General features: G+C 48.5%; 1 protein-coding gene across 1 annotated transcript in view; it reads left to right on the top strand.

Moving 5' to 3' along the window:
• The first annotated feature begins 1,280 nt into the window (after positions 1-1,280).
• Positions 1,281-14,372, top strand: part of NPC1 (NPC intracellular cholesterol transporter 1) — a 39,108-nt gene continuing 26,016 nt past the window's right edge. Inside the window, exons 1-3 of the mRNA XM_074352144.1 lie at positions 1,281-1,479; positions 11,853-11,975; positions 12,908-13,014. Of these exons, the coding sequence (XP_074208245.1) occupies positions 1,423-1,479; positions 11,853-11,975; positions 12,908-13,014 (287 nt within the window). The 5' untranslated portion in view covers positions 1,281-1,422. The remainder of the gene's footprint in view (positions 1,480-11,852; positions 11,976-12,907; positions 13,015-14,372) is intronic.

Genomic DNA, 14,372 nt, shown 5'->3' with positions numbered 1-14,372 from the left:
CCGCCTGTGACATGGTGATGCGCTGGCTGGTAAAAGAATTTACCAGAATAAAGTATAGGACTAGAAAGGAGTTTATTAGGGTACACTGTCATAAACAACAGCGGGCCACGCATGTGAGGGGTGCCTGAATGAGCGCTAAGGGCCGGTTGTTGGGGTCTTTTATAAGGTTGGGTCACAAGGTTCCTAATCGGCTTGTGCACAAGTCTCTGGTTGTAGGTGAGGTAAGAGGTTTAGGGTCCGTGAAAGGCCAGGGGTTTGACTCTGATAAGGTAGGCTGAAACAAGCCCGCCTGAGCATTACCTAGGGCTATTAGTTTGTTAGGGCAAACCCGCCCAGTACAGAATGTCAGACATCTGCGAGCCCAGGAATGGGGGTCATTGTCCTTTGAAAGACTTCAGTTGGCCCAACAGAAATGTTACCAGAAATGCATATAATAAAAATGTATAAGACCAAAAAAAGATTATGGTAAGTGTAAGTCTCAAAAACAGACACTTCTTCCTTGTGTTACTTCATTTCACCTAGAACTTACTGGACTCTGGTCCCACATCTGGGTCAAACTTCCGGGGGTGGGGTGGGGGGGCTCTCCTCCCGCCCGCGGGTTCCCTGCCACGCTTGGCTCCGCCAGCAGATGGTGCGGTTCTAGCACTTTTCCAAAGTGGGCTGAGCGGACAGAAAACAGAGATTGGGTGGCTCAGAAGCTTGGCCCACAGCCACCCTCCGCCCCTCGCGCTCTCGGATCACAACACTGTCAGGCCACTGCGTGGCACCGCCTCCTGCTTTGCTAGAAGTGCCCTGGCGTGGATTCCTTTCGGGTGACTGGGTTTGGGAGGAGAACTTGCTCGGGTGCTAATTGGGGCCGAAATAAACACTGAGGCACAGGGTCTTAATTGGGAAAACAGTCCCCAAGCACTGTCATTTGCGAAAACCTCCTCGCCGACGGTCTCCAACCGAGGAAAGACAAAAAGGGGAAAAAGGAGTTAAAGCATCAAAACGACACACCGTTGAGACAACTCCAGAAATACCCTCCCCAGGCCGGATTCCAAAGGTTCAGCGGCCCCCGTCTGGGAGTCCCTGGCCCCATGCCGCGCCCCTAGTCGCCGCAGGGCGAGGAAGTGCGGAGCTGGGACTCAGGGAGGTCGCTGTGGCATCACTTGGCCGAGGCCCGTCTAGCCCCGCCCCTCGTCCCGCCCTCCCCGGACGGCCCCGCCCCAGAACCGGTCCGGGGCGTCCCGGCAGCGGCTCCACCCAGAAGGGGGAGGAACCTACGCGGCCTTCTTCCTTCCTGAGCTGCGCGCGCAGCCGGCCGGAGCCGGCTCCTGTTCCCTCCCTTCGGCGGCGCGGGACCCTGAGACAGCCCGGGACGCCAAGCCCAGTCCTGTGAGCCGAGCCCCGCAGACGTCCGCAGCCCGGCGCCACGGCAGCATGAGCGCGCGCGGCCCCGCCCTCGGCCTCCTCCTGCTGCTCCTCTTCCCGGCGCAGGTGAGCGGCCGCCGGCGACCCGGGCGGGCTGTGGGGGACGTGGTGGGGCCGCGAGTCGGGGAGCGGGGCGGGCTGTGCAGGGGCTCACGTGCCCCGCGGCCGCCGAGGGGACCAGTTGGTCTAGCGATGGAGCCCCGAGAGGGCCCCCCACCCCTCCAGTGCCTTCCTCCAGCCACACACTTTTCCCTGTGGCCTGGAAGAGGGTGGCACCTGGGGGCTGGTTGTTTGACCTGCTTTGAGCTTATTTCACCTGTGGTCACCTAATTTCTCGGCTTAGGATGTGGAATCAGAGGGGAGGAGGAAGTTGAGTGTAGAGAGATCTTACTTATTTCACTTGCCTTCGTTTTTTTTTTTTTCCTTCTTAATTCTGCCACATGCACACGATTCTTTATAAATTTGTTTAGAAGATCTGACCACTTTATTTCTCCTCCTCCTCCCCTGAAGATGAATGTGTGTGGGGCGGGGGAGGTAAATAAAAGAAAATCCATCAGGCACTAAATTGGAACAGACCTGAGAACTTTACATAAGGCAGCTTAGTCTTCTAAAGAGTGCAGGTTACTTCTTCCCCCTTTACATCTGTGGAAACTGAGGCCCACAGGTGCAGCAGTTAATTGAATTTCTCCTTGTCAGAAAACTAGCCATGGAGAGTATGGGGCCTAGAACTCAGAGTCCTGTCTCCAGGTCGGCTTTCCCTTGGTTTAGTCGCTTTGGGCATGAGTGCCTCACTCTTATTTCTGTGTCTACAGTTTTCTCTTTTAAAACTGGGGGTCAGGGGGAACATCTGAGGATATAGTGCTGATTAAACCAGATGCAGACGAAAGTGTGAGCTTCTGGGAATCCCGTGTCCTCGTCCCTACTCACAGGCGTCTCAGTGACGAGGGGGTAGTGAGTCACACGGGAAGGCAGATTAAGGGGTTTCCTGCACTAGAAAAACCTCTCCTTAGACTTCTGCAGGGGACAGAGGATGCTGACCCAGGAAGGGCCTCCTGTATGTGCATATGGAGGAGCCCCAGCAGTGTGGGCTTGTGGAGGCGCACACATCTGCTTGGTTGGGAAGGAAGGCAGAGAAAAGCAGGTTTCAGGAGGTGGTTTGGAGTGGGGTCAGCCGGTAGACCACCTCCTAGCTCTGTGGCTTTGGGCACATTACTCTTTCAAGCCTGATTTATTTTGGAGATAAACAATACCTCTTACAATTATTGGAGTTATTAAGTAACATGATGTGCAGAGAGACCTCATCACCATAGTGAAAACTCAAGAAATAATAGCATGATTTGCTTTGAAAATACAGCTGTTCAGTTTCTCTAGAGTTTTAGGTCGGGATCTAATAGGCAGGCCTCACATTGTTAAGTAGCTTTAACTTATCTCTGAAATCCTTTTACCTGAAGGTAGTAGCCAAGGCTGGTGGCCAATGAGTGTCTCTCCTCCTGGGACTTCTGTGATAGGTCTTAGGTTACAAGTTTCTTGCAAAACACCTGGAAGCCTCAAGAAGTTCTGTAAATCTGAACTGGAAGCACGTCTGTTGTTATTAAGTTTAACTCCCTCATGTCTACAAAGGCTTTCAGTACACCTCAACAGATAGGGGGCGGGGGTCCTGCTTTTAGAATTCTCACCAATGGTGGCAGCTCAGCTGGGTTCAGTCTGAGCACTGATATAGTTCTGTCACAGAATTACAGACTAACTTCTTCATAAGGCCTGAAATACACTTGGGGGAGATTTTGCTTTCCTTAATTTTTCATTTTTACAGATGATAAAATAACATCACTGGACTGTGTGGTTTTTAAACCTTGTGGTCATCCAAATAATGTGTGTGGTTTTGAGAAGTAGTAGACATCTCTCTTGACTAATTTTTATAAGCTTTTTCTTGAGGAACTTGGATCATAATGAAGCCTGGGTAGGAATTAACGGCATTAAAACGGCTTTTGCTGAGGAGATCGAGATTGGGATAATCTGTCGGCCTGAGAGCACTGAAGTATAACCCTCTGAAATTGGAGTGAATATGGGTAATCTTTCCCAGTCTCTCCCATTTCTTGATTGATGCCGTGATCAGTTATCTTACTAACACAGTAATCAAGGGAAACAGAGTTTTTTTTTTATTATTAGCAAGTGGCAGAAAGAAAACGACTTGCTGAATAGGTCTTTGTGTTCCTCCAGTGTTTGTCACATTACCCAGAACAAAGAGTCCCTCTGGCCAGGAAGACAGTAAGATCTCTCTTTTCCGGGGTAACCCTTCCTCTCCCTCCAGTCTTCCTAGAAGGGATGCTTTTCATGTTGTTTGATAGATGCCACATTACCTGTGCGGAAGTCTGGAGTGGGCCATCTCTGATCCGATCTCCGGCACCTTGTCTGTCTTTCATCCACAGCTCTGTGAAGGGCACCTGCTCTCCAGCCACATAAACAACTTGCTATCAAAACCCTGCCCATCTTCCAAGGTCCAATTCAAATGCTTCACTGTCCATGACATTGTTATCTTGTTCCCTCAACTAGAATGTCTTCCTTCTCAAGTTCCAAATCTCTGTTTGAGCTGCAGCAGCAGCAGCATTTACTGCCTGGCAAAAGACTTTAAGTTAAAAGGCCTGGTGTGGGTCTCAACACTTCCTCGTACCCGGGGTGATCTTGGGCGAGCCAGGCTCCTCCTCTATAAAATGGGGTTAACAACTCTGCCTACCTCTCAGGGTGCTTGCGGAAAGGCAAAGAAATATTTTGTTTGACTTGAACTAATAGGTTGCAGGCTCCTTGAGGGCAAGAACTATATTTTACCATCTCCAACATAGCCTGAACTCTTCACTTTTACTCTTCTGAGTCACCAGATCATTGGGCCTTCGTGGATTTGGGTGAGGGGGAAAGATCGGGAAGGGATTCGGAGGCTAGTGGAGATCAGAGCTGGATTTGCGCTTGGTGTCTGGGTGACTGCAAAGATCAACTGTGGCTCCAAAAGTTTTCCTTTGCTTGGACTATGCTTGTTGTTATTTTCTGTCTTTAGAATATTTGCTTTAGCAAGACAACCTTTAAAGAAAAAAAAGCTCTCTCTGATACAAGTGTGCTTTTGGTGGATTTGAGAGGGAATCTTTAGAATTGGCTTCAGAAGAGCTCAAATTACTGCCATTCACTAATTTCATAAATAGGAAGAGAGTGCAGTGTAGGATACAAAAGTAGATCAGAAGACTCACCTATCCAGAAAGTGGTCTGTCTATAAACTGTAAAGTGCCGTGTAAATGATAGGAGTCACTATCCCTGTCTTATCCATAGTTGCTGAGAGGGAAAGTGGATACATGAAAAAATTACAATGCCAAGAAAAATGTGCTCTATTAAAAGGACAGAATGTTACTGGGGAGTCCATTTTTGAACTTAGCTTTGGATGGTGAATGAGTGCTTCCCGGGCAGACAAGAGGAAAGCTGGAGATAATAGGGGGGAAAGTTACCCAATTGTTACTGAAAACCATTGCAGCGTACACTTAAAAACGGTGAATTTTATGGTACGTAAACTATCTCAATAATGTTATTTTAAAATGGCCTTCTAGATTACAAGAAGCTAAAGGAAAAAGAATTACCTAATTTTTGCTCCCAGTAGCAAACTCCATTGTGGCGATACATCTGGTCTTGTTTTAACCTCCCATGACCCCTTTAAATAGATGTGACGCTGTTCTTACTGTTTTACAGATGTAAATGTTAAGGCTCAAATCTGTCCCAAGCTCACATAGTTAGTAAATGGCAAAGAGGGGGCTTGGGCCACCGTTTTCTGACTTCTGTGCTCTATTGAAATCCAAAATACTGCTACCAGGTTATTCATATTAGCAAGCTCAGCTGCGTGGGTGTGCAGCAGGTGTTCACCTGGCCAATAAGGCATCTCATGCAAGGCATGTTCCTGGCTCCCCTGTGGCTTCTCCAAAAGCCAGAGACGGGTCAGGGTGGGTTTAGCCTGCTGGCCTGACCCTTGGTTCAGTTGTCACATTGTGTGAACATTCCAGAGGGAAAAACCGGACAGTGAACACCCCCATCTGCTTTCATGGTTTTGTTTTAGCCTTTTGGCGATTGGATTGTTTTTCAAACTTGTGGATGCTGGAGCTCAGATATGTAATGTCTAAGACTAACTAGTACTCCCTTGGGCAAGTCACTTAAACTGCAAGTTGGTGGGGTTATCTGTGAAGTGAAGACTGGCTGAGCCCAGAACCCATCTAACTCTAAAAATGTAACTTAAATACCCATCTAAAGGCGTGCCTAGTGCTCACACAAATTATCCTTTGTTATGCGGATATGATCACCCCAGGTTAGCTATAAAACAGAGTTCCAGAAATATCCATCATTAAAAGTCAGGCCAGACCAGCCTCCACCCCAAATGTCCTGTCCTATTTGTTTGATCTGCCTACCTGACCCCTAGTGACACAGCAGGCAGCTTAATCACCGGACAGGATTCTCCAGACCACTCCCTCCACCCCCTCCTGGGTTATCCCTGGAGCTTGAGCCAGGCCTGGGGCGGGCCTCCAGTTTCTGTCGGGAGCTTTACTCATCCAGGACAGCAGAGGTGAGGGGACTGGCCCTGAACTTCACCTGCCGGGGATGACCACATGCAGGCCTGGAGCTGAGGATAGTCATTGGTCCAGAGGAAGTGAGTCAGGACTTGACAGCTGCCTAGAGATGTACTTACAGAGACATAAATGGTGGTCATTGTTCCTGTAAGTGAACAAGTCTGTGTAGAAAGAGGGACCCTTGTGCAGGATGACTGATAGTGGGTGGGACAGCCCATCTCTGGTGCGTTGTCACAATCTGAGGGTGCATCCGTGTACAGACTGAGCTGGAGTTTGGACAGTGTGGCAGCTGTAGGGGCGGGAGGATAGGAGGGAGAATGCTTATCTTGGCATTCAAAATCTTGGTTCTCATGACTGGCTTTGTCACGTATGAGCCACTTGACCTCGGAGAATCCTTTCTGAGCTCTAGTTTCCTTACCTGTAGGATTCTGAGATTCTCTCCACGGGGTGTCTGAGACATAAACGAGGCAATGAGGGAGAAATCACTTTGTGCCTGGCACTGGGTTGATGTTCGTTAAGCATTTGAATATGAGTTAACACTTCAGGATTTGCTAGAGTATAGAACTCTGTCGCTGACGTTCTGAGTCTCTGTATGGTTAAGATGTGCTTTCCCCGAGCTCCCTTCATGCCGGAGTCTGTTTAGCAATTGCTATAGTTGCTGACACACAGCAGAAGGGGCTTTTTTTTTTTTTTTAACTTCCCTGAACTATTCCTGTTACTATTGGAAGAAGCTCTCCAGTCATACACTCAACAGTTAAACTCTGGCGCATGTTGTGAAATATCCATATGGCTTGATCTTTAAAAGTAGAGACGGTCTAGCCTTGTAACTACTAAATTCTGGGTTGAAGCCAGAACAATCTCTTACATAATCCAGTCAAGTTCCTTCAACTAGTCATGTGTTTTGAAGGTTTCTGAGTCAGTGAAGACTGGATAAGATTTTATAGGGAATTTCAAAGGAAGTGTAACACCTGGGCTCTGTTCTGTAGGGTTTTATGATCTTACAGGGGAGATTTGAGACAAAAGCAAGAAAATACCCTTGCAGCCTCGCTCCACACACACAGCTTTATGTTTCTCATAAATTCTGCTTCATCCTAGGGCAGGAGCCAGCAAATTATGGCCTGGCCGCCATAATTGTTTTGAATGCAGTTTTCTTGGGTCACGACCATGCCCATCATTTACCTGTTGTGTGTGGTTGTTTCTGAGCTACAACAGACAAGGTTGGGTATTTACCACAGAGACCTTAAGGCCTTCAGGCCTGCAGTATTTACTCTTTGGCCCTCTAAGGAAAGGTTTATCCACCCCCATCCGGATGGATCCACATGGGAGCATGTGGAGTGTAAGTGACAGATTGCTCTCCAGAGCTCTGGACGCAAGAGACCTGCTGACTTGGGCACTTAGGATGGATGCTCATGACGCTAGCCAGGTGCTGCCTGGGGCTGACCTGCCTCTTCCCCAGGACAGCTCTCCTGACGGGGAAGCACCAGGACCAGGACCAAGTGAAAGGAGTCAGAGTTAAATCTAGTGGAGGCAGTGAGTCTTGGGAGAGGCTTGTAAGAAGGGAGGCTGTTCCAAGATGGGTAGGACTGAAACCTGTGGAGAAAACAAGGCACTGCAGACAAGGGCTGGGGTCCAGCCTTGGGGGCCCCAGTAAACACAGTGAAGGACAGTTCAGGTAGAGCCAACAGCCAGTCACAGAGGGTAGTAGAGATGTGTTTGTGAAAAAGCTGTTTCTGAGTCACTGCACTTGTATGTGTTTGCCCATGGGGGAAATTGAAAGCCCAAAGACCTAGATCTAAATGAGCGCTGGTTAAATCTGAGGAATGGGTTGAGGGTGGAGAGGTGAAGGGGGAGCTCCCAGTGTTGTTTCATATACACCTGTGACGTTTGAGTATTTGTAATGGGTGGGTATTGATTCTGTAGTTAAAAGGAATAAAATCTACGGTCATTTATTTTTAACATTTTAGGAGTCGGTCAAATTTTTAAATGCTTGAATAAGATAGTTCTTGTGATGGTGAATAGCTCTAAGACTGGTCAGTGCCCACGAGGTGATCTGTGAGGAATGATCATTCTTTAGACTCACCCACCCACCCCGCCATACACACACCTCGGTGGAACTTTGACGGCACCAGTTATTAGAGACACTAGGTGTGTTGAGTGACACTCAGACCCATAATGTTTGAACTGACAGTCACCCTCCTGTTTAATCTCAGTATATCTAAGAACATGCTCTCTATGGTTAAATTGACCATTTTAAGTTTAAGTTCAAGCTCAAGGACTCGAGGTTCATCACATGTTGTATGACCACCACCACCATCCATCTCAGTCTCAGAGCTGAGCTCACGTTCGGTCAGGGGCACTTTGGCCTCTGGCAGACCTCAGACCCTGATGGGTTTATTTCACTGTCAGGCCTCAGATTTCCTTCCCCAAGTGAGCATCACTGGTGTGAAATCAACATGTGTTCTTGTATCATAGTAAAGGCAGCTTTCAGCCAGACACTTTGCTTTTGGAAGTCAGGTGCTTCCCTTGGAAAGGAAGCGCGTGGCCTGTACATGAGCCCATGATTGTCCAAAGCATGCTTGGTCTTGTGTCCGCTCGCACTGCCCTCGCATTCCAGGGATCTGCCAGGCACCTTCAGGTATGCCTGTTGTCTTTGTTGATAAAGTTCTGACTGAGCACTATGCTGTGGCGATTTGGAGACTGGAAACCCCAGTTGTTGAGACACGAGCTAGGGTCTTTAAGGGCTGCAGAGGGGAGCGTGGCCCAGTCACTGGTCCACTGAGGAGTGACCCTCGTGCAGTGTAAGGAGTAAGAGTTCCAGCTTCTGCACCAGCCAGGCCTCATGTAGGGTCTGGCTCTGCCATTTCTTAGATGTGGCCTTACCTGTGTAACCCCCCGTTTCCTCATCTGTGAAATGGTGTTATTTTACCACCAGCCTCACAGATCCGTTCTGGGATTACGTGAGATCGTGTGGCACTTAGCTGATGCCCAGCTGCTGGAGGTGGAGGTGGAGGTGGATCCTTCTGGGAGCAGGCCCTGTGATGGGAGTCGTGAGGCAGTCAGAGAGTGACTGGGCTTGGGAGGGAACGGGTGAGGAAGACCACGCTGGTTCCTGGAGGGCAGGTGGGAAAGGTGCCCGGGACTTTAAACCCTGATGAAGAGGGCCTGGCAATGGAGGAAGGATTGGGGCAGGTGGTTGGAAGAGCAGCTGGAGAGGAGCTGGAGGTTTGAGAGGGAGGATGGAGTGGAGCAGGCTTTATGGGCAGGAGCAGGTGAAGGGACCAGCAGAGAGACGAGGTTGAGCATGTGGATGAGGAAGCGGGCCGGTGGCGAAGGTCCCCAGGGAGGCTCAGGGACATACACCAGCTGGGCTGGGGCTGAGGGAAGCTCTCAGTTTTCAGCTGTGGGTGAGATGAGGGGAGGTGAGGAGAGAGCTGTGAGGTGTGAGGGGCCCCTGCTGGTGTAGCCGGTGAGTGAGTGTACAAGTGTGAGTCCTGCACAAGGAGGGGGTGATGCTCGAGTGAGGACCTTTCTTATGGGGTTGATTCCATTTTATTGAGAGTCTGTTTCTGGAACTAGAATGTTCTGGTTTGAATCCTGGCTCTGCCACTCTTGGGCAAGTTATTTAGCCTCCCTGTGCCTCTGTTTCCTCATCTGTAAAATGGGCATAATAGTAGCACCTCCCTCAGCCACTCATGAGGACTGGTTGTGTTAGTGCATGAGCGCAGTTAAACAGGGCCTGGCATGCAGCTAGCGGCCCGAGTACCCGTGGGCCCCACCGGCTCATGCTGCTTTGGGCCAAGGACTTGGGGAAGCAAACCTATGAGCCGTAAGTCAAGCCCCGTCTTTTTCCTGGGCCCCAGAGAAACCTCGGATGTTTCATTTTATTCGGGTCTTTGGAACCTCTTTGCTGAGGTCCCAAACAGGACATTAAGAATAATTCCTTACGCTTGATAGTGCTTCCTGGTTTCCTGAGCCCTTCCTCGCGTGTCCCCGCATTTGTTCTTCACACCAAAACGGTGATGTGGGCAGAAGTTCTGAGTGCAGTTCACAGGAAGGGGACTCCTGCTCAGCACGACCAGGGTTCCTGCTCCAGCTGCCACCCTGCTCAGTGCATTGAGAGTCTCATGACTTCTGAGGACCAGAACCATGTCTCCTGACTCCCTGCCTCTTGCCCCCTCCCCTGACCCGGCTCTTCTACCAGGAGGGTAGAAGCAACTTTCTTAGAAGCAAATGGTGTAGATTCTAAAGGATGATCTTGCGAGTAGGAAGCAAGCGGCTCTGGGTTGTCTTTGTTTCCTACACAGCGCTGAGGGCTGAGGAAGGGGAACTTAGACTCCAGACGCCCATCCTGCTCGACAGGCCTCGATCGTGGCTTGTTGACTGGTCTCCTGCCCGGAGAATTCTGTGATGGGGAATTCAAGGGAAGGGTCCCATGTATTTAAAATAAGGTCACTGTCAGCAGTTGTCACCCCTCCTTAGCTGATTTGCCTTTTCAAACTTCAGGGGGTGGGTAATGACCTTTTAGTGGGAAACTCAGAGTTTTGAAAACTCTTTGGAAGATCAATACTTCCCCTAGAATCACCAGATTTATGGAAATAATTGTGATTCTTTTTATATAAAAACGGTAGAATTTTGCAAATTCTCACCGAAGGTTTGGGATGTGGCACTGTTGCGTCCTTGTCGTTTCCTCATTCGTGTCAGATTTCTCTCTCTTGTGGCCTGAACATATGACTTTCAGTGAGTCAAGATAGGGGTAAGTCATAACTTCTGTTTTCAAATATCTGAAGAATGAATTCAGAGACAAGTCATATGGACCTTTAGGTTTCCCCTTCACTCCATGGCCCCCAGCCTCCGCCTGCTTTTCCTTTCCTGTTTTCAGGGCTTCGGGGCCTGTTGTGGGATTTGTGCCTTGATGCCGGGGACCAGCACAGCCTGGCTGCGCTCCTCAGCTGTGTGGGTCCTGTGCTGCTGCCCCAGAGACAATTCACTCTCCTGCTTCTATTCCACTCTTTTCTTTAATGTCCTCCCCACTAGGTACCTTGGGAGCCAGGGTTGCTTCTCGTCAGCCCCTGTTTCCTTCCAGGACAGCTGATTGCAAGGTCATGCCAGCCATGACCCTGGCCAGCTTGGCAGAGCTTGGTGGCCCTGCTGGCAGGCTGAGTCATTCTGCGCCCTTCCCCCTTTCTGAATTTTCTGACAGCCGTGTGACTCTCTCGTGGGGAATATGAGTGGCTCTTGAGAAATCTTTACACAAGAAGTTTTACATTTTCCTTTTGAGATTCTGAGATGACTTTTCCTTAAAGTGAGCACATTTCTTGCTTTTTACTTAAATCTAGAGGATGAGGTATTCATTCTTGCCCCTCTTCCTTACAATTTTTCCTTCATGTTGTGTGCATGGTGTATTGATACTAATTGACCTAAATAGATACGGAAATGTTCTTTCATCCTTTAGACCCGATACAGTTCCTTATGCAGATGTGCAAAAATAGTGCCTTAGTCATCACTGACTCTCATACTATCTTGCTTTCTTTCATCTGCACTGATTCCTATGGGTTCTTACGTGGAACTGCAGCATCCTCTTAATTAACAGATAAACTAGCAGGAAGTGGAAGTCCCGTAAATAAGGAATTTCTCTTATCTCCTTCACTGACTGACTTGACGAGTCCATTTTGGGCTCTGTTTTAATTAATATTTTTCAAAATATTAAACCAGTGCCCCTTGCTGTTATTCGGCTTTGCAGGTAACATTGGAAACTTCTGTTAAGAGGTGCTCGAGTGGGTGCCTTTTGCTGTTGAAGTTCGTTTTACCCTGGAAGCCCTAATGAACTGAGTTTTGTGTTGACTTTTGTAGGTATCTGCACAGTCCTGCGTTTGGTATGGAGAGTGTGGAATTGCATCTGGAGATAAGAGATACAATTGCAGATACTCTGGGCCGCCAAAACCGCTGCCAGAGGACGGGTATGACCTCGTGCAGGTGAGTTCTTTGTCTTGGGTGTTGGGAACACAAAACGCTCATCAGAGATTCTACAATTATACCTTAAATATTATTGTGGGCTGGGCGTAGAGCTGGAATGAATAGGCCCCTCTCATCCCAGACTCGCGTCTGCAGCACACCGTGGCAGGGAAGGTCGCGTAACTCCAGAGAGTTCATTTTCCTGGGGCTACCCCGGCTCATAAAGCTTCCCACTGGCAGGTTCCTCTTTAGGGACGAATCTTGGTGCCTCAGATGTTGCTCGTTGCAGCTTCTTCCAAATACATTCAAAGTTAGCTTTTTTGTGTTCCTAGATTTCAGAACTTGGACTTGGCTGCTAAGTGGCTATGACTCCCGTCCTCTGTTCACTTTAGTGACTCCTCTGTTTTCCACGGAGAGCCTATGAACTTTGGCTGCTGCCAGGAATGTGTTTCCTGTTGTCTCTTTTACCATCCCCAATACACAGGGATATTAGAAAAGGACTGGAAAAATCCAAGTGAAAAGACTGGTTTTAAAGGCTGAAATAATTAAAATTCAGGTGACATGGTACCAGGACTCCTAGACTTACTCTCTCCTTTCATCAGAATTATGAAGGGCATTTGACTTTCCCTGGGCTAATAGAGTAAATTGCATTCTGGTTAAACGTAACCGAACAAACTTAAAAAGAGGTAAAAAGATTGTCAAGGGAGGAGAGTGAGCTTCCCAGTTAGGAAAAAAAAGAAAGAAATATCTCTACTGCTTCTACTTTTGTGAATCCCTAGTTTATAGTGAATTTGATAGCCGTTTGAAAGCATTCTGCAAGAACTTGGCAAGTTCGTGTCTCACCCTTGTGTACCTCCAGAGGGTTCTGTGCATAAGATGGTCTTCTCTCATGGAGGGATGTTTGTCCTTATTTAACTGTGCTGCCCTGATGTCCGTGCTTTCTCACCCAAAAGGAGCTCTGCCCAGGCTTCTTCTTCGGCAACGTCAGCCTTTGTTGTGATGTCCAGCAGCTTCGGACTCTGAAAGACAACCTGCAACTGCCTCTGCAGTTTCTGTCCAGGTAGGTTGACTGCCAGGCAAACAGAAGAACAAAAATGGGCTTAAAAAGTTAGTTTTTGTTTTATTTTAAGGAAGCAGTCTTACGACCTTCCGGAAATAAAGAATACCTTCTGACAAAGTAATAATGATCAGACTCAGTTCTCTTGTCTAGTTACGTTCAGAGACGCTACTTGGCTTTCTTCTGAGATGTCTTCAGCACAAAGGGTATCTGCACTGTGACTGGGTCCTTTCAGACGTGAGCCTCTTCGCACTGTGGGGAGGAGAGATTCCCGGTGGTCCTGCCCAGCTAGACCCTCATCCAGGCTGTTGTCTGTGTCGCCTCCCTCCCCTCTTCTCCCCTGATTTGCACATGGTTCTCTCCTCCTGTGGTGCCCTGATGAGCTGGAGTCCCAGGCCTCAGTCGAGCTGGCTTTTGGTCACTGCTCACAAGCTTGTTCTGGCATAGTCGGCTGGTTTTGTCAAAGTCAGTTTGCTGTCCAGTCTGTTCTCTGTGACAGGGGTGGTGTAATAGATGTTCTCCAGGCTTACCCAGCAGTTCTCAAACGTGCAAGAGAACAGGCTGGTCTTTGGAACAGAATGTTGTGATGTCTTCCTAAATTTCTCACACTCAAGCACCCGATAAAGGTGGGTGGGCAGGCATGTGCTCTCTGTGCAGGTGTTGCTGCAGGTGACAGGGCACGAAGTCCACATCCACTGAGGAAAATTTGCTTCTTCCCAGGAGGTTCAGTTGGCAACACAGAGTGGAAAACCATCCCTAAATTGTTTTTTAAGGCCAACATACAATAGAGCCATAGATCAAAAAGTTGAGGCTGTAATCAGGCCAGTGTATCTTGTGGAAGCCTAGCGGATGTTGCTGGAGCCAGTTTGGTTCTGTCATTCAGCCCAGACTGATTTACCACCTGCTCTGTGTGAGGCATTATGGGCATAAACGTAAGCATCAAAAGATCACCAAGATTTCCCCTGTGTTGTCAGAGGTACCAAAGCTTTATTTATGATAGCAAACAATGGGATGCTAATAAGGAATATTATGCAGCTGTCAGAATTGATGGTTGTGGAGTAACATGGCAAGAGGTTTGTAATTTATGGAAAGTGGTAGAAAGCTGTGCACCCCAATAGTGATTTCTGTTCGAATGGTGTAATTGTCATTCCTTTTTGCCACAGTAAAGCACAGGGCTCCTGAAAGAGAGTCAGTGTGCGTGTGTCTGCTCAGTCGCTAGATCAGAGGCTTGGAAGGCTGGGACCACATGTTCCTCGTTCTGTGCCATGTGTAGTCGTCTGGATGAGATCAGAGTAGAGAGTAATCTTGATCGGTGGTGTTGTGAGAATGCAGGTCTGATGAAGCAATGGCTTCTGCAGATA

Source organism: Camelus bactrianus, chromosome 24 (genome assembly GCF_048773025.1).
Source record: "Camelus bactrianus isolate YW-2024 breed Bactrian camel chromosome 24, ASM4877302v1, whole genome shotgun sequence".
NCBI lineage: Eukaryota > Metazoa > Chordata > Mammalia > Artiodactyla > Camelidae > Camelus > Camelus bactrianus.
Note: the sequence above shows the minus strand (reverse complement) of the source record. Positions and strands in the feature narration are given on the sequence as shown.